Consider the following 21,236-nt stretch of genomic DNA (forward strand, 5'->3'; position numbering starts at 1 on the left):
CTAATATTTTAAGAGTTCTCCAACATAAAATGACAGAGCTTTCTCAGGATAAACGTGTCAAATGTACATCCAGGCACCATTTCTTACTTTTATCCTGTTTGCTTTACATTCAGCGAGCAGACAGAGGCAGTCTGCCTGCCTAATACTTCGTCGTCCTTGTGCATCTGCACTTGTTATTGACCAAAATCCCCAGACAAGTCACAACATAAGCAGCAGGTATGGGGCTCAGGGTCCTTCCAAGAGGTGACTGTGGCTAGACTCTGGAACTCTCTCCCTTTAGCCTTGAGAACTATAGATTCTTTTGAAACTTAAAAAAAATAAATAAAAAAAACCACATCTTTTAAAACAAGTTTTTAATTGACTGTCTTTTAATTTTAATGGTATTGTTACCTTTTATGTGCAGTTGTTATTTTATTAACTGTAAAGCACTTTATGACCCCTCTTTGTCTGTGAAAGGTGCTATATAAATACACCTCTAAGTGGACGCCTTACCAGGATTCACTGATGTTGTTAAAAAATCTTTACCAAGCAAACCTTTGTCAAGGTCCAGCTTTTTTGTTAAAACACAAGTTGAAAATTTAAAAAGGAATAATTTTACATATTGGGAAATTTGCGTATTCACTTTTTACATACAAAAGTAGCTACAAAGATAAACTCCAATATGTGCATTCAATATGAAGCTAGAGCCAGCAGCCGGTTATCCTAGCATGAAAATAGGGGTAAACAGTTAACAAAGGTAACAAAATCTGCCTACCAGAACTTCTAAAGTTTACTAAGACGTTTGGATTGTATGGATTAAACAAACATAGATAGAACATGCTGACAGATTTTTTTTTTTCCATTTCAACAGAGTCAGGCTAGCTGTTCTAATCACCTGCTGGCTTTAGCTTCTTATTTAATGTACGTCATGAGTGGTATCAATCTTCTCGGCGTACTCTCAGCAACATAATGAGTAGGCACATTTCCCCAAATGTTTTACCTATTCCTTTAAATACATTTCTAGGAAAACACAAATTAATTCCTGTTTACTGGTGATGAATAGCAAAAACTGAACTTGCTTCGTACCTGCTATGCAGAAACTCCAGGTAAAAAGGGACTGCAGAAAATAGTACTGAATTAAGAGTCTGCAGGTTTTCACTCCAGCCACACACCGCACCAGATGATTTCACTGATTAGTCTCTCCACTCTTTTTGAAGGTGTGATAATCAGTGACCTCTGTTGCTGTAGTGTGCAGTTGGAAAGAAAACTGCAGCGTCTCTGTGCTTCACTAAGCAACAAGTGGATAATTTAGGCACACCTCTAAATTACATTTCACTGTTCTGTATAATAATGCTATAGACACCATCTGATTTGAACTGACACATATTTAAGTCTTTATAATGTGGTATACATAGTTTTTTTTATTTATGACTACTTGATTTAACAGATCAAGCATTTACACAATTAAGTCAGATAATTTTAACCTGTGACTTTAAAAGGACTTTGTTCAGCACTATTAAGATGTCAGATATAAATATAAAACATATTGGTCAAATAGAGAAGTTAAGATAGTAAATGTAAATCTCTCACCACATAATCATTACTGACACACTGGATTGTTGGAATTACACCTCATACTGCTAAGATGACAAAAATCTTATTACCTACCCAAACGTCAACCACACATGATTACTTACATTGACTCATTTGGCAGACGCTTTTATCCAAAGCGACTTATATTTGAGGAACAACATACAACAACATTCAAGCATCAAATAAAGCACGAGATCTACAACTGACTAGTAAGAGCAGCAATAAATACTAGTAAGAGCTAATAGGACATATCACATCAATGGGGTAAATACCTGGTGAAAGTAGTAAGAGAAAAAAAGTGCAATCGATGCAAGATAATTGTAAGGGGATAGAAGAAGAGCACAGGAAGTGTACATTAGAGGTTAGGAGTTAGAGGTCTTATAAGAGAAAGTGTTCTCGGAAGGGACAAGTTTTCAAGAGCTTCTTAAAGTTAGAGGGACGCCCCTGCTCTGATGGCATGTGGTAGCTTGTTCTACCATTGTGGTTTCACAGATGAGAACAGCCGGGACTGAGATTGCTTTGAGTGAAGGGACAGCAGAGCCAGGCGGGGATTGCTGGAGGAGCGTAGTGGCCGAGAAGGGACATAAACTATGGAGTTTAGGTAGATGGGTGCAGACCCAGTAGTCACTCTATGTCCAAGCATTACTGACTTAAATCTGATTCGGGGGGCCATGGGTAGACAGTGGAGGTCACACAGTAATGGAGTGACATGAGTCCTTTTGGGCTGATTAAAATACAGACGTGCTGCTGCGTTCTGAACCATTTGTACGGGTTTCACCGCACAAGCTGGAAGACCTACTAGGAGGGCATTGCAATAGTCAAGCCGAGAGATAACCATGGCCTGTACCAGAAGCTGGGTGGCATATTGGGTGAGGTAGGGCCTGATTTTTCTGATGTTGTATAGCAAAGGGGGGGTTTTGGTCCTGATGGACTGCAGCCTTCTGCCAGAGGGGAGTGTCTTAAACTGTTTGTGTCCGGGATGGGAGGGGTCAGCTGAAATCCTTCCTGCACGCCTCAGAGTCCTGGAGGTGTACAGTTCCTGAAGAGATGGAAGGTGACAACCAATCACCTTCTCTGCAGAGTGAATGATACGGCAGCAGCATACCAGATGGTGATGGAGGAAGTGAGGATGGACTCAATGATGGCGGTGTAGAAGTGCACCATCATTGTCTTTGGTATGCTGAACTTCTTCAGCTGCTGCAGGAAGTACATCCTCTGCTGGGCCTTCTTGGTGATGGAGTTGATGTTTAGCTCCCACTTGAGGTCCTGGGAGATGATGGTGCCCAGGAAGCGGTCCACAGTAGTGACTGGGGAGTCACACAGGATGATGGGGGAGGGTGGGGCTGGGCTCATTCTAAAATCCACGACCATCTCCACTGTCCTCAGAGCGTTGAGCTCCAAACTGTTCAGGCTGTACCAGGTCACCAGATGGTCAATCTCCCACCTGTAGGCGGACTCATCCCCACCTGTGATGAGCCCACTGAGGGTGGTGTCATCCGCAAACTTCAGGAGCTTGACAGACTGGTGACTGGAGGTGCAGCTGTTGGTGTGCAGGGACAAGAGCAGAGGGGAAAGAACGCAGCCCTGAGGGGAACCGGTGCTGAGGCTCCTGGAGTTAGAGAGATGTTTTCCCAGCTTAACATGCTGCTTCCTCCCCGAAAGGAAGTCTGTGATCCACCTGCAGGTGGAGTCAAGACACGCTCAGCTGGTAGAGCTTGTCCTGCAGCAGGGCCAGGATGATGGTGTTGAAAGCAGAGCTGAAATCCACAAATAGGATCCTGGCGTCGGTTCCTGGGGAGTCCAGGTGCTGGAGGATGTTGGAGAAGGGCCATGTTTACTAAGTTGTCTACAGACCTGCTGGCTCTGTAGGTAAACTGCAGGGGGTCCAAGAGTGGGTCAGTGATGGATTGGTCAGTAAGGTTTAGTGTCAAGGCGGCGGGTCTGAAGTCGTTTAGTCCTGTGGTCCTTGGTTTTTTGGGGACAGGGATGATGGTGGAGGCTTTGAAGCAGGCTGGCACCATGGCATGTCTCCAGTGAGGTGTTAAAAATGTCTGTTAACACCGTAGACAGCTGAGTGACGCAGTGCTTCAGGGTCGATGAGGAGACAGAGTCCAGCCCAGCTGCTTTGCAAGGTTTCTGCCTCCTGAACAGTCTGTTGACATCCCTCTCCAGGATGGTAAGAGAGGGAGAGGAGGTGGGGGGGTGAGATGGTGGACTGTTTCCAATCAGTGGTGTGACGGGGGACGGTGTCAGGTCTGTCCCATTGTCTTTCAAAACGACAGTAAGAGTCATTTTTTGAGAACTGGTGCTGTAATCTCTCTGCGTACAGCTGCTTAGCATCTTGCACTGTCTTGCTAAAGCTGTACTTTGACTCGTTAAACCTGGCCAGGTCTCCAATTCTAAACGATACTTCCTTTTCCAACCTCAACTGTCTGAGCTTAGCTGTGAACCAGGGTTTGTCATTGTTATAACTCACCCTGGTGCATGTTGGAATGCAGCCGGTGGGGTAGTCTGGCGGGAAGGATAGGTAGAGTTGCGGAACGTCTGCGTAGCAGTGGTAAGAGAAGCCCTGTGAGTGAATGATCGGCCTCAGTGAGTTAGTGTAAATTGAGAAGAGAAGGGGCCCTAGCACTGAGCCTTGAGGCACCCCTGTGGAGAGGCAGTTGGAGGAGGATAATTGTCCTTACCACAAAACATTGTAGGAAGAGAGGTAGGATTCGAACCACAGGAGTGCTTTACCCGAGATGCCCATTGCTAAGAGTGTGGTTAGCAGGATCCTGTGATTGACTGTGTCAAAAGGCAGCTGATAGGTCAAGCAGGATAAGAACCAAGGATTGGGCTGCAGCTTTAGCTGACCTTCTGTTACAGACAAGAGCCATTTCAGTAGAGTCGCCACTCTTAAAACCAGACTGATATGGATCTAGGAGGTCATTCTGTGAGAGGAATTCTGAGACCTGTTTGCAGACTATCCATTCGATAGTTTTGGATAAAAATGGTAGAAGTGAAACTGGACGATATTTCTCAACTTGAGTTGGGTCAAGTGAGGGCTTTTAGAGCAAGGGTTAACCCGAGCCCTTTTGAAGGTGGTCGAGAAGGTTCCTGAAGCCAGAGAAGTATTTATCACATGAGTGATTGCTGGGACCACGGTAGGAGATATGGCTTGGAGGAGATTCATAGGAATCTGGTTTTGTTCAGTAAAAAGCCTACGGATGGTATCAGCTATGGGACTGGTTCGGGCGAACAGGCTTGGTGGATAGAGGACACAGGCTATCCAGGCATGAGCTCAGTGTACAGCACAGAGATTGTGCGGCATCGACCTCGAGTGGGGAAAATGTGTTGAGGGGAGGTAGAGCAGAAGCTACCACTGAGGCAAAATGAGTGGGAGACAGGTTGCGAAGGTTGCAGCCGTGTGAGACAGATGGTGCTGGAACAATGGGCTGTTTCTGTAGGCATATCGTGAAATGAATGACATAGTGGTCAGACATGTGTAGAGGTGTGATTGTTGGGCACTCGGTGGCACAGTTTCGGACAAGAACGAGGTCAAGCACCTTGCCAGCTTTGTGGGTCGGGAGGCTGAGAACCCGTGTTAGATCAAAGGACTGAATCAGAGACAGGAAGTCTGCTGAGTTTGATTTGTCTCAGTGAATGTTCAAGAAACGGACAGTCATGCTCTGGGATTGAAGACAGCAGTGTGTCCAGCTTGTCCACAAAGTTACCCACTTGTCCTGGTCGACGGTATGTGACAATCACAGAAACCTCTACCGAAGTGGACACCAAGACAGCAGCTCTGTGAATTTCCATTTGTTGGAAAATAAGAGCTCAGTCCCAGTGAATGAAAGAGTAATTGGTGGACAGCGCAGCGGGGGCAGCAGAGTTTTCTGGTTTGATCCAGGTCTGAGTGCGCGCCAGTAGCCCAAGAGATAATGTGTTAAGCAGTGATAAATTCAGCTTTGTTGACTGCACACTGGCAGTTCCATGAACCAACAGAGAAGTAAACGGATGTGGGTGGTGTCTGTTTTAAAGGCTTGAGGAGTGCCTGATTTCTGTACCTAATGTCATGATATCTCTTGCGTGCCACAGAGACAACAGGAATAGTATGGTACATGTCCTGTGTAGTTGTAGCCAGCAGCTTTAAGTGAGTAGGTGTGCTTAGGAAAAGCTACTCTAGTAGGTGGCCTTGCTTCAGTGATAGGTTTCATTGAAGTAGTATCAGTCTAACTGCATACAGGTGTGCATTAGAACTGATTGTACCCAGCTGAGATTGCTCTCCGGATAACCAAGACAACAGGGTTGGTTTCAGTGGGTGGGACACACCAACTTACAGACAACTCTGTCATTTTATGTAAAACTTGAGACATTATTCATGAAAAACAATTGTAAGGCCATATAAAATATTTTGGAATGACAAATTATTCTAACACAGTGCAAAGCTGCCACATTTGTTTTCTTCTGCCCACATCTTTCCCCTCAGGCCTCCCATCATTATCAGTTGTATCAGTTACATTTCTGTCTTTACAAAGTCTGTGTCATGCTTATTTATTTCTTCAGCGAAGTAAATCTAATCCTAAATTCCTATCTCCTTTTTTGCATGCCGCATGACACCATTATAAATGCATTAATTACAATTTAACATACATGATTGAATCTTATTTCCAGCGGAGACAAGAAGCTGCCTTAATATTGTTTTGTGAGTTAATTAGTCAGTTAAGAAGTATGAACTCAGTGTTATTTTGTATTGAGTTATCAACATGTATGTCTTAGTCATCTGACTTTGAAATACATTGAATGTGCCTAAAATATTTAATAGTATTATTTAGAACTAGTAATTGGTGGTTCAGTGTCTGGTGTGAGGCTAGACAACTAATCAACCAATTATAATGTAAGAAGCTGATCTGTTTCTTTGTTTAGGATGATACAGTTTAACTAGGGCTGTCCCTGAATAAGGATTTACATGTCAAGGATTGCCTATAGTCGACAGATCGTGTGTGGGGGGGGGGGGTTACACACGGTAACTCTGCTTTAATCTCTAGAAGTTGCAGTCTCTATTCATTAGTCATTGTAACTTACACTGTAGATTTACACCTGAACTGAGGCAGCTCTGCTCGCCTGCCATTCACTGGTCTTGTGCAACGTTGTGCATGTCCGCCAACTCGCCGACAATTGCATGCACGTCATGGTTGCTTGTGGGTCTATTCGAAGTACTGTTTCGCTTTTGAAAGATAACTTGAATGTGCTTATTCCTGTGTACATAACAAAGCTGTCTAAATCTAGGAATGGTAGCCATAATCTTCTAATTTCAAAGACGAGACATTTAAAGTGATTATGGTGACAGTGTACTTTATATCTAACAGGTGATCATCTTCATTACAAAAGTAGTAGTAGTGATTTAATGTAGTGGAGTGGAAGAGACGTGGGTGTTAACCAGTCATGGACAACTTAATGACAGACACTATAGGGTTGCATTATGATAGATGTACATCATTTCTGTTTTTGAAGCATGACTTTTACAAGTCAGGATATCTTCTCTATCTTCTCGTTTAAACTTGTCTCTTCTATAATGTTGTTCACCAACATTATGAAAGTAAACTATTAAATCACTGGAGTAGCCCTTTAATTTAACTTTCAATAGTTTTGAAGAGTAACTGCATCTTGGCAAATCATGTGACCATTCCTAAACAGTAACTTACTTCATACATAATTTTTCAAAATACACACTAATAACACAACCCTAATTTGAGTGGAATTACAGCCATGCAGTATTCATTCATAAAATAATTACATATTGTAGCTTAACCCTCACATCCTATTTAGTTTTATTAGGGACATTAATGTACATTATTTTAATTCTAACAGCTGCAAGGCATCACAAATACTTAATGGGATATTTAGTATTAGGAGCTAGTATCAAGTTTATGATTGCTTTGCCAAGGCAGCCTTGTTATAGTTATATAAGTTATATAATCCCTTTATCCTGTGCTAAAGTTAAAAAGGGCTATGTGCTGTAACTGTGGTCAATTTACCATTTAATACAATTTCTAAACAGTCAGACAGGCCTGTCATTTGAGTCATTGGTGGGTTTGACATGATGTTATCAAAACCATTGAGCCAGGATAAAAAAATAGGTAAACCTGTTCCCTTTGTTGCTTACTGAGGATTTGGGTCAAGTCTGAGACGGTCCTTTGGGGATTCCTTTAGCACCATATGTGCAGGCCAAATGCTATCATTACCCGCTGCCCTTAAACGATCTTCCCTTCTATCTTGTGGGTCTTATAAAATCTGTCACTACTGTATCAGGCCACCAGACCAAGGTCAAATGGGAAGGGGTGGATTTGTCCGTGCGGGTTTGCTTGCATGTGTGTGTTCTTTTAATCTCATTAATGATATATGAATTCCCCATGACGGTGTCTCTATAGTTTAAGCATGGTGGGAGCCAGGTAGATATGAGGAGGAGTAAACAAGCTAATGCAATGTAATACAGATGCAGTTGCAGTTTCAGCTCCCTAGTGTGGTGCTCAAATGTGGCAGCATGCCAACAAAACAGGGTTTTGACTTGGGCTTAGCATATTAAAGATCACAAGTGCAACTCCCTCCATGTGCACATCTCCCATTGACCGCAGGAATTCCTTGTCCTAATTTGAGGGAAGAGGTTGCACTGCCAGTGGCGAAAACAACAGCCGACTTGTATAAATTAATACGCGTAGGCGGAATAGTGCTGTGCAGAAAGTGCAGCTGGCTAGGCCTTCGATCATGTCCCTACTCCTCTGCATGCCCCACACTGAATTACAATGCAGACAAGCTGCCGAGTCAGCTCAAGCTAAACAAGCCATCTGATGTGTCCAAAGGCACACTGCATATAGAAAAAGGACAGAAAAACACTGTAGAATAATAATCTTTACAATCAAAATGTGATTTATAATAGATTTCAACTACAAGAACAAAGTATGTGGCACTGCATGAAAAAGCCCAATTTTCATTCAAAAATTTACCTCGCTTTTGCCTCACCACACCACTGCAAAATTGCTCCATCAATCCCTACTGCCTTTTCCCTCGAGGTAAAGTCAAAATATTCAGCAGTTCATTTGTGTTGCTCATTCAGCAAAGAACTCGTGTATTACATGGGCGGTATAGTCTCAAAGGGGCCAATAGTTGTTCCAGACAGCAATGAATCAATTCATACAAGTCGATTGTTGTTCATGTTAAACGGCAGCACAAGCAGAGGCAAGCATGCAAAACTTCAGACACGGGAGCATGTACACTCTTTTTTTGTGAGCCAATAAGAGATCAGAAAAAAACAGACATGCACACACGCACAACAACAAAAACTTCACATCATATAAAAGTGAAATGTCCTGCACTTTAGAGGGTTTATTAACATTTAATAGATTCCAGCAGAGGCCTCTCTGACAAAAGAAAGACTTTGAACTGCACTGCCTGTTGTGGCTTTTTACTGCCTTTCAAAAGGTAGGAAACAATGGCTTTCCGAAGGCATCTCTACAAATGTCTCCTTTGACCCTTGAGGAGTTACTTATGGCCCACAGAGTGGATTGCGCACTGAACAATACAGAAGTGGTATGAGTCCATAACTCTGCCGTGGCTGCATTAGCTTTTATGATGTCAGACGTGCTGCAATAACAGAACAGGATGTTCCCTGCAAGAAGCGTATGGTGCACATGTTTCACAGCATGATATACACATCACTTTAGGATATCAACAATAGAGATTATAACAAAGTTATTACTCCCATTGTTAGTTATAGTCACCATGCTTTCATGAGTGTGGGTGATTACTATGTCTAAGCATTTTTTCCAGAGCATGCAGTAATACCACACCTGTTTTGGGGTCGACAGAGAAATATGGCTGTCCTTGTAGAATACTGTAGACTATCCTGGCACTGTTTCCATAGGTGGGGTCATCCGCATCAGTCGCTGTGACTTGCAACACTGAAACACCTAAAAATGAATACAGCAAGATTATTTCTGATAAATACTGTCTCTCTTGGAGGTTTGCAAATAATGCAAGTGTATAATTGTTATTATTTCATTATGTAATGGCTATGTGTTGAAAAGCAACCATGTCTGGTGACTTTAGATCAGAGGAGAACTGCTTATGCATTATGAAAATATGATGAGAGACAGATACTTAAAATGCTGAACATATCCTCAATAAAAAACAGTTTTTGTAGTAGCTTTACGAAGATCACCTCATTAAATCTAAAGAAACAGGCAGCTAGAGAGTAATCATATAGAAATGCATTCACTTATTTATTTATTTATTTAACAGCTGACTGAAGTGTGTGTGTGTGTGTGTGTGTGTGTGTGTGTGTGTGTGTGTGTGTGTGTGAGTTATGTCAAATTGCTTTTTCAGACATCTTCAGCTGTTAAACCTTAAATGGGCAATAAGAGCACAATCACAGGTCTTCATTTTCAAGCATTTTTCATTACGAAAGATGACAAAGACAAATCATTTGTAAATTTCCTTAAAAATCCCTTGTAAAAGTCATTGTGGTTCAATTTCTCTGTTGCTCAAACAGTATTATGATTATTACATTATAATTACATGATGAGTGCATTGTAATTGCAGAGCAAGCTTATTAAGTACATATAAGATTCATAAGATTCAATATGACTGTGTTAGGAGTTACATGAACTATATTGTACATCCTAGGGCACACTGGCTCTGTTGTTGTCCTCTGGGAATTAAAATAAAATAAACATTTGAAACTCACTACACTCTGACCCACTGGATTTTATTTCTTGTAAACCTGAAGGAAATCCCACCCATAATGAACCATCTACTCCACAGTATGCTTGGGCACTCTGAATCTCTGTCAACCTTGAAGTGAATATTGCACAGGGAATTATTTGGAAGCTGAGCTGGTTCCAAATCATCTGTCTAGGAAAATGTAGTAGTTAGTACATAATTGAATTGATTATCCTTGAACTGCTCTGTGTTAATGGTTTAAGTAAAGACAATGCTCATCTGTGACCTCCTTATGATTAATATTTCTGTATAGCATGGTGAAGAATCTGAACTCTTTATCAAGCCTACATATTTTCTCCTACATATAACTCCAGTTTTTTTCAAAATGTGTAACTCTAATAGAAATCTTGTCACAGTACCTTTTTTCATGTTACAGGCTTCCTGAAGCGTAAAGACACTTTACAATGGGACAGCACCTAACAAGACTTTTTGTAGTTTGTCTTATAAGAAGGAGCCTGAAATTTTCTAAGTTAGTGCTAACTTGTAGCGACTGGATCTAGGAGTTCTTGGACTTATCCCAGTTAAGGGGTCATTGCACCCAGCCCCTTTTGCAGGTAGTGCCCCTCAGTTGAAACAAATTGACTATTTTTGACAGATAAACCCTTGCAATAAATTTGACATTGAGTCCTCGAGGATATATTACATTGTTGGAATGCCAGACCGCTTTGACGGCAGTGAGGCTCCATCAGTTTAAGGTTTCAGTTGAACATTACACCTTTCATTGCACATGGATTATTTTTATAATGTTCTTTTTGAAAATGACCACAATTATAGAGATGACAAAAGACTCATCTATCAGTACACACACACAGTGGCCCCTTCATTACTGTAGGTACACGACTGGTTGGAAACATGTCAAACAAAAGTTCAATTATATGTTTATTACTGAGGTCAAGTTAAAGGTGGTGTACTGGACTACTTTATCCTTTCCATTTACATACATGAGGGTGTTTAAACAACTCTCAATACAATGCAGTCCAATACAACATCATCACTAACTATGACCGCAATGTTAAAATATAAATATAATTTTATTAACACCTCTATGACAGGCATCATAAAAGTTGCCTTTATGGCAGAACAGTTGCATTGAATTTTATTAGACCATACAGGCATACCCAATAAAGGGACTACTGAGTGTATACTAGTTGTTCATATTCATGAAACCTTCCAGAGTACTACCAGCCCATGGAAGTTGTAGATTGTGCTAACATCATAAAGTGGGAACAGCAAAGGGTTACGCAGAAAGGTACCACGCTGGAAATTGGCTTCAGAATTTCTTTAAAAAAACATCTGTACTTGGTTCAACATTTACAGATCATCCCTTCCATTATGAACCCAGTACATCCACTTTTATCACCTCCTTCAGGTTTCAATCCATCTACGTCTATTGACTTCACTGGACTCATTGCTGTAAATCACAAAATCTAATGCACTTTTAAGAGATCATGTTTGGTCTCGGGAACTGGATTACAATGAGTAGCACCTCTTCATCCTCCCTCAGTCTGAGTCAAGGGACTTGTGCCATTTGCTGAAAAAGCCCCAATTTCTTGGATGTGAATTGTAATGAAGCAGCAATTTGTTAGCAAGATGTTGATTGAGACTTAATGGGTTGAAATAAGATGCCATCTTAATGGGATAAAAGATATCCATACACAGCCAAGTGTTTGGTTTCAGAGAGGCCAGCCATCAGATATGGAAACTGATTGGAAATGTGAAAGCAAAACAGAATGGGCAACAAGTACATATCATACAACATGGGGTTTATGGGGGGAGGGAAGTCAAATTGATCTGTGTTTTATGATAGATAGAAGCATCTACTGGAAACATTTGAGAGAGGCTAATATTGGAAAATAAATCCAAAGTGTCAAAAGTGCTTTGTATACAACCCTGAATCTCTATTTTGTTGTGTTTAAAAAGGGTTAAACACTTACTTACACATTTGTGCAATTCTGCTCAATTGCCATACATTGGTTCCAATAACACTAATTTAATCATAACTACTCACCTAAACAAGCCACCACCTCTGCCTCTAGATTTTGAAACCACTATTAAACAGTGATTTTCCCAGAAGTGAAATGGTTGACAGGAAAGCAGAGCATCTACATCCAGCTTTTCCATTTAGAGACAAGTCAACTGGGAGATATACAGTAGTGGGAAATTGATACTCCTTTCATCTAGCACTCTAAAAAATATGAATGTATGATTGAATGGGAAGTATGAAACAGTAACGCTGGACTACCTGGCATGTGCCCAGCTAATCAATTTAGACAGGAAAAAAGAACATCACAACCAATTAGCTGCCACACTCCCAGACAGCCCCTTCCTGCACTTGGGAACGCCAGTATTGATAAATGCTGGGGGATTAGTGCTCTGGAGTGTGAGGACAGTTGATTGTTACAGCCGATTTGACGCTGCAGATGCCGAACCAAAGAATAATTACTTTAATGGACATCTGCAAAAGAGGGGGCGGGAAAAAGGCTAATTATTTTCCCCTTCACAGTCTTTGATTTCCTCCCTTGGGTCATCAATGATGATTGATACTTTTTGTGCAACCGATGATGACGTTTGCAGTGAACATTGAAACTTTAAAATGAGTGGCCTCATTAGAACTAAACTAAGAATGCCAATACACAAATTAGTGCTGCAAGTATATTCTCATTACCCTATTATGCACTCATTTAGAAATAAAGATTACAGCAAACAATTTATCTAATTATCAGAATCATTTGTTGTGGGATTTAATAGACATATTTTTGCAGCAACAGCACAGTTTTCCACCTTAAACTAAACCTAAAAATAAAATATTTTGTATTATTCTACATACAAAGCATCAGGACATACAGTGCAGCACTCCCAGAAGATATTAAGACATGTACTTGACACATCCAACTTAGAAACAAATATACTGACTGGCAAAGTTGTATGTGTGTCAGGCCTGTCTGTTCATGAAAATTCATGAATGCAACCAGGAAGATATTGACTGTTTATAAAGATGGCGCCTACAGGTCTATTGGGGTTTGCATATTTAATCAGTTTTGCTCATTTCCATCTTCTTGCAGCAAGAAACTGATGAAGCTGTTCATTTTTGCTTTGAGATATTTTCTAATACATATTTCTACTTCTGTTCAGCAACTTTAGGGATTATTTTAGACAGACAGATATAAATGGAGTATTTTCAACAAACTGTCAGCGTCACAAATTCACCATCTTATAGTATATTTGAAGCAAAATTGCTCTGACAGCAGTTTGGCCACCATTTGGACAACCTACATATGTTTTGAAGGAGTTCTGTGAAATATTAGAGCACCGTACTTTTGAGCTATTGTGCTTCGAGGCAGAATCCACTGGACTGAGAAAAGGGTGGCTTTTGTTCACCCGAGCTAAAAACAGAACAGTACAATAAAGAAATAAAAAATAGATGTTTGCCACATGATGCTGGGCATATGAGGAGAAGTTGTCTCAGAGGAGGTGGATAGAGGCTTTTCTTTCCTCTATGATGTGGAGGACTCCACAGTCTCGATGGCGGGGATTGCTGTGGAGGCATTATTGAATGCTTTATAAAGACCTGCCCACCCGGGAAACCATCACAGCAACCAGAAAACAAAGATGAAAAAGAGGACTGGGCTGGCTTACAGAAGATCAAACATTCTGGAGAACATTATCACATAGAGGGCAAACCAGAGTGCCGCACAGGGTAATAACATATTTGATCACAGTTCTTCATGGTAATACCTTCTTTTAAACCATCTTAGAGCAGCAGTACTAGATCATGAGTCTATTTGAAACATACACACGTTGTAAAGTCAAAGGTCTTGTAGTTTTCTCTTTACTGTAGGTGTAAAGGGGATTTTAACCATGACACATATCTTAAAAGCAACATAAATGACACTCAAATTCAGACAGAAGAGAGCAATTATTTGGAGGTCCAGTTTATTTTGTAGCACTACTCACCCACTTCAGACATCTCAGGCACCGTAGCTACAAAGGGTCCATCTGTGAATTTAGGTGCATTGTCATTGATGTCTTGTACTTTGATGATGAATTCTGACTTTGGTTCCAGGGCCTCCTCTGTGTTGCGGTCCAAGGCTTGTGCATGCAGGACATAATGTGTTTTCCTTTCCCGATCCAGGCTCTTAGTGGCATGAATATCTCCTGTCACTTCGTCGATGATAAATATAGTCCCAGCTCCTTCCCCGCTCAGAATGTACCTGACGGATCCATCGCCTTTATCTGAGTTTGAGTGAAGCTGCAAGGAAAACGAGACAAGACGTTGTTTGAATGCAGAGGATGTTGCCAAAATCACTTCTTAGGACTGCTTTTGATTCACAGTTTTTAAAATATGATTCACACTCGTAACATTCACAGTGGCCACAGTGCACTGCAGTAGAAATTCATGCACTGGAACTGCAACCACTAAGATGTCCATATTTGCGCTGAGATGATTTGTTGATTAGTCAATAGTCAACTGACATAGTTAATCTCAAATACTGGTAAATGGTTAATAGTTTTCCAGAAAAAAACAACACAGTTTTTCAAATGTGAAGATTTTCCGCATTTCCCAGTTTTGTATCATTGTATATTCAATATCTTTGGGTTTTAGACAGAATAACTACTATTTGACATTTTTAAGATTACTAAACTAATACTAAGCTAAACTAAATAATTAACAATATTGATGAAAATTATAAAAAGTCGCAGCCCTAGTCCATATGAAGACAAACATCGGTTTTATCTAAAATACTACACTTTGATATAATCCCTACCAAGACCATTTAAAAACATCTGTTCTTTATATAGCAGTAACCTTTGCAGCATTACTGCACTGCACGGTGATCGTCAGCCCATGTTTCAGCTTCAGAAAGCTCCCAACATCTAACTCAGACATTACATTATTCAATATTCTTCTCTCAGGCCTGACTGTACCCAAGCATCGCTGAAGAAATGCATCTTTAGAGATTAAAGTTTTGGGGGAAATCCTTACAACTCTGTTCAAGATGGAAGAGCGCTGCCTCTTTCTCACCAGGAGAGAGAGGAATAAGAGAAAAATGAGCCACTTGTTCAGCCATAATTGACACCAAGAGGATTAGGACTTTCATGCCAATTGCTCAGCTGGGTTGCAGTTTTAGACTTTATAAATATATTTTACAATACCACTGAATTGCCAAACCAGGGCGCCACGGTAACATCATCATTTAAGAAATTTCATTTTTATCCATGAATAAAACATGTTAAGAAACACAGACATTTTTCCTTAGGGAAATGTCACAGCTCAACATAACAGAACAATCCATTTTCATTGAGCATTGGCAAAGCTTTACATACTGGTGGTATTTTTGTATTTTATATTTGCACATCAACTAGCTGTGAACACAAACTTTGAATTCCAAAGTGCATCTCAGCCTTAATCAAGATTCATGCAAGTCTTTGGATAACATACGATACACATACTTGTTTGTAGGATATATTTTCCCCCTCCTCACATTGTCATATATTTATACTCTGAATAGCATAGTTTTTATGAAACCTGCAAAAAAAACTACCAAAATGTAAAAGGGGAGACAAACTACTAACTAAAACTACTAAAATAAAACTAAATAATGTAAAAATACCATGAAAAGGAACTTTAACTTTGAAGTAATAAATCATAATTACAACTGTTGCTAAAAAGACAGATCATTTTTTGTTGAGTGCCAATTAGAAACTTCAGTATACTGTTGATATGTTACCTTGCTTGACAGTGTACTTATAACCAATCACATCATAGTAACAAAGATATTTTTAACCAGTCATGTGATTCTCCAACTGATATCATTGATAGATAAGGATTTTGTTGTAAATGTGTTTGACTGGTGCAGTCCCAGAGTTGGGAACCAGCTACAGTATTTTGGAGTACACCCATTATTGACCAAACTACATAATACCTTCTGTTTGTTGAATAATTAATTACTATTGCAGCACTGCTAATCCACCACTGAACCTCCATCTCTGCTGGGAGATATGACATGACAGCCTGTAAACCTGTAGAGTGTGCAAGGATACAAGTGGAAAAACCAAATGAATTAGCGTAGTGTTACCTTACTGACCATGAAGCTTGTTTCTGGCAAACACAGGTGTATTTTCCAACCACTTAACAACAAGTACAACCACAGATGTACACATTTATATTTACAAAAAACATTTCAGTACTTCTTGTATAAGATGCACAACCATTCAAATAGACAAGTTATTTAACAAGCTGAACGGCAGAGGTCCTCAGGCGACATCTAATCAAAACCCAGACTAGCAAATAAATTACTAATTAGAAAGCTGCTGTTGATTGCTGGGCTGACTCTTGATTAGCGCTAACTGTCCTTCCCGTGCTAAATATCAAGCCTGTAATTAGATAAGGAGTCAAAGATCCTGTTGAATCAGGTAGTTAATCAGTTACTAGATTATACTAATATAAAACACAACCTTCAAAACAAGAAACACATAGATTGTATTATTTAAGTTATTACTTATTACAAGTACAGACCACTTCCATAACTACTACTAGGATATATCCACTTTTGTCCAGCAGCGCTCTACAACTACATCTCACAAATGTAATTTCGCCTCCAGCCAGTGCTAATTTAGCCATCCACTTCATTTGCAGGAACCAATAAATCATGCTCTGCAAAGTGCGAACCAATGATGCATATGGCGACTACTGCCTTCCAAAATCTATGGGTGATAAAAGTGTCCACAGGTTGCCGGCTTTTACATAAACATTGCGAACTGAAAGCACAGCAGTGTCAAGCTAGCTGAGAGTGAAACAACATGAGGATACTCTTCATTAAAATCAGAAAAGAGTTATTGAGCAATAAAAAGGATGCATGCATGAATATATTAAGTCTGTTATATTAAGTTTATTAAGTATAATTATTTTTTAAGTCTTCTCTGCAGGTGATGCAGTCTTTATTGGTCTTAAAATCACCCTCATCTTCCACCTTTGTCCATTGCTTACTCATAATAGATGTGTTATACATAATGTATGAATGATATATTGACCCTTTTAACCATCAACACATTTCTAAACTTTGTATACTCCAGTGAGGATCGGAAGATCTGGGATCCAGGACTCTCCAGATATCTTCAGGGAAAAAACAAAACAAGGTCTCTTAAGTTTCAGAGGTATGCACAAAATAGTGAGTGTAACATAATGTGAGTCAACACTTTTTTTTAATTCATCATATTTTTAAAGCGGCAATATGTAGTTTTCAGTGGCCACTACCGGTGCGGTTTAAATATTGCAACCAGGTGTGTGCTTGCAGGCGTGCACTCATGAGCGAGCATAATCCGAAGCATAACCGCTTTCATACAGAAATCCTGCAATAAATGCAGAAAAACTGGCATACAGGCTACGGCTTTTCTCCAGACATGTTCCGGTTCTGTTACTTCAACGTTCCCGACTCATACAGCGCAGTGAGCCGCATTTTGGCACAATACTCCTGGAATAAGGCAGTGGGACAGCAGCTATAGACAGACAGGGAGACAGCTTCACACAACATGCTGGAAACTCCCACTGCAACGTTACAATAATATTTTTATTAGCTTGCGGTTGAACTAATCTACGCTCGTTACACAATAGGTAAAACGACAATAAATCTAAATTGAACCTTACGAAGCAAAGAGCGGCAGGTCCAAGCTAATGTAGCGTTAGCTGGAAGCCCTGCCTGACATCACTAGAGGCTAGTAAACAAATCGCTCTACATTTTCTTTTTACCATTAGATGCTTTCTTGCAGGCTACTTAGACATAATACCGGTGCTACACAGGATAGTAACATGGGTCGCGTTAGTTGGTGATGTGGAAAGCAATAAAAGTTTGCACTGTATAACGTTAGCAACTGCACGACATTAGCCAGCAAGCTAACGTGACTCACTCCGTGACTTTCCAATGTTTTCTGTTTTTACCCGACATCATTTGGTCTGATGGGCTTCAGCACATAAAACTTTGTCGTTGTTTTGTATCCTTAAATGGAGTTTATGTTGGAGTGTTGGGAGCCGGTTATTTTATGGTTTAAGTTGACTAAATGTTGTTAGCTGCGGTGTTGTCGCTGTAGTCTTAGAGAGGCTCGGGAGCGTGCGCAGGGCCACATCCCAACCTGGTGTCCTCACATAAGAAGTAGAATAGTGCCTGATGCATGTAACAGAGAAAACAGGCGTGTGCTTCATTTCTATGTGAGGTTAGAGTCCACTGACAAAAAGGAAGTAAAAATTTGATTTATTAATGAGTGATTTCATTGAAAAAATACATATAGGCCCTTTAACCAGCAAGAAGTCCCATGGAGATGCAATATCTGTTCTGCCAGGGAGTCCAGGTCAACATCAAACTTATGTCAGAAATTCGGCTGAGCAAATATCTTGTTACAAGGTAATTTCCACTGAGATCTGGGGAGCAATGCCCCCATCACTTTTACAGTTTTGATTTGATGTACTCACTAAACACTCTCTAAGATGAGTTATTTTACTGTCCACCTGTCACAGTCCACGTTTGTGAAGCTATAAGTTGGTGAATATTTAGATTTTCTCATTTAGGCTACCTTCAGTTTTCACCCTACACCCACAGCAATAAGGCTTATGAGCAATGGCATGTGGAATTAGCAGACTCTCTTGTCCCGGGTTTTGTCCGTCAGGCTCGAAACAGGCCAATCTAACCATCTGATTGGTGGAGCTTTTTGGGGCCATATGTAGCTTAAAGGAGACATGAGGTTAAAGTATATAAATGAAATCCCTGTAAGCACAAACCTCAGATTTCCTCCTGTTCTGAACACTCTGTTTTCAACAGCTTTCTCTATCAACGGCTCCTTTGTACAGCACACACAGAGCTATACGGAGCCGGTATTCCATATATGGTCTTGGCCAATCAGAAGACAGTGGGCTTTGAGAGGGGGGGCGGGGATTTCACATCTGAAATCAAACATACACCCTTGCAATTATTTAATAATATTTTGGGTTTTTTCGGATGGCTATGGTCAGGCAAAAAGTTAAAAAACATTAGTAGTACCTTGATAAAGCCGGGGGTAAAAGCATTTGCTGTTAATTTCTTTTGCAACAGTCAAGTAAATTAAAATAATTTCAGTCAACTGCAGCCTTAAGGACCAGAAAAAGACAACATAAAACAACAAATATTTATAGATCTTAAAGTGATATACCACCTGGCCGTAAGTAAACTGCATACAACTTTCTCATGTTTACTAGCCATCTGTGACTGCTTGATGATACCAAAGAGAGAGGAGGCAAAAAAAAAGAATTTTTTTCTGGACAAAGACTGCCCTCAGTGCTATTTAGGGGACAGTAGAAATTTCACATCTTTCCCTTCTTAATCAAAGCTGATTGTAAAAAAAAAAAAAGTGGTCTTGGAGGAAATTTCTGTAACATGATTTGAAGCCTTCATTTCTCTTTAGAGGGTACTGCTACTGCATATTGGCTTCAGCGTTGGAATATTTTATTTATACTTCATTCATTTTGATCACACAGAAAATTTCATGACTTCCCGCCTTAATGTAATTAGTGTCAATTTTGTTAAACTGCAGAGCACACGCGATATGAGCTTAACATACATAAGCACTACATGTGGCATTCTGGATCAAGGGGACATGAAAATGTCAGTAATGTCCAGTTCATGCAATAAATAATGAAAGGAAATATATGGAAATCTCTCATACACAGTGATCAGAGAAGTCCAGTGGAAACATCATGAGAAAGTTGAAAATACAACCTCTGCAACCTTGTTGTTTTGTCATCTCCCCACAACGACTTAGAGGAATCCTTTTCCTCCACAGGGCATCAAAACAAGGGATTGTTTTTATCTCTCTGTCTCTATGGGCGACTTTATTAAAGACTAGTGGAATAAATGACTGACATGTGGCTGGCGGCTGGCAGCTGGCAATGCATTTCTGAGGAGTTTAAAGAGATCAACAGAGTCTGGGGCTCTAAAGTCGCTGGCGAAAACACTCCAATCGCAAGAAAAACCTCACTTATAATTTCATCATATGCCCAGATGAGCAACCTGAGAGAAAGTGTATCTTCACTTTCTTTTCTCAACAAGCTACGTGTTTTCCCTGCCAGGCTCTGTATACTCATTGTCAAGAGCAGCCTTAAACTTTTTGTGTTCACGAGCTAATTGGTGCTCACAGCCAAACAATCTACCTTTGGCTCTGTCGTCACAAATGTAATCAAACTAGAGCTGCAACTTGTGATTATAGTTATTCAGTCACTCATTTAGTCTGTCAGAGTTGATGACAAATGAAAAGTTACAAATTATGAGTTACAGCACAGAGTGAAAATTGCACAAATGAATAAAGAGAAGCTGTGAGCAGCAAATGTTAGTCTAAAACACTAACATTCGCTGCTCATAGTTTCTCTTACATCTGTATAACCAACACAATAATCACAATTATCAAAAGTAATTAAGTTGGTTCCTGGCTCATCAATTGATCGTCAACTATTCTTACTGCTGTTAAAGGCTGTATAGTGACACCATAACATATTCAGATTTTTTTTTTTTTTATTACATTCTGCTGATGTAACAAGTGAAGTGTGGGATCAATAAAGTCTATCTTATCTTATTTTATCTTTTCTTCACTGTCAAATCTTTGAGAAACTGTTGATAAAATAAAAATAAGTGGATTATAGGGCTGGACTATATGTATTCTATTTAATATACCAGTATGTGAAATATCTTTTCTTGTAGTGGTTTATTTTATATATATATATATATGTTTGTCTGGATGAATTACAGTATGACCAGTTAAAGATTCTGGACTTCTTCGGTCTGACTGGGTTGGTTGAACATGACACTGGTTGTTGTATCTACTCTCAACTAAGCATGTACAATCCTGAAACTGCAATTAGAATAAATTAAGGTTGGTAAAATATT

The 21,236-nt window shown here is 40.0% G+C and overlaps 1 protein-coding gene across 5 annotated transcripts in view; it reads right to left on the reverse strand.

Annotated features, from left to right (window-relative positions):
* The window catches only part of LOC123962592 (cadherin-18), a 211,579-nt gene that overhangs the window by 87,025 nt on the left and 103,318 nt on the right, over window positions 1-21,236 (reverse strand). For 4 of the 5 annotated variants that reach the window (XM_046038950.1, XM_046038864.1, XM_046038788.1 and 1 more), the window contains 2 exons: window positions 14,287-14,581; window positions 9,402-9,521 (listed from right to left, as the gene is read on the reverse strand). In XM_046038950.1, the coding sequence (XP_045894906.1) occupies window positions 9,402-9,521; window positions 14,287-14,581 (415 nt within the window). Of the gene's footprint in view, window positions 1-9,401; window positions 9,522-14,286; window positions 14,582-16,409; window positions 16,481-21,236 lie in introns of those variants that run through there. The other variant, XM_046039122.1, reaches the window with a different exon arrangement.

This window comes from Micropterus dolomieu, linkage group LG01, assembly GCF_021292245.1.
Source record: "Micropterus dolomieu isolate WLL.071019.BEF.003 ecotype Adirondacks linkage group LG01, ASM2129224v1, whole genome shotgun sequence".
Classification (NCBI taxonomy): domain Eukaryota; kingdom Metazoa; phylum Chordata; class Actinopteri; order Centrarchiformes; family Centrarchidae; genus Micropterus; species Micropterus dolomieu.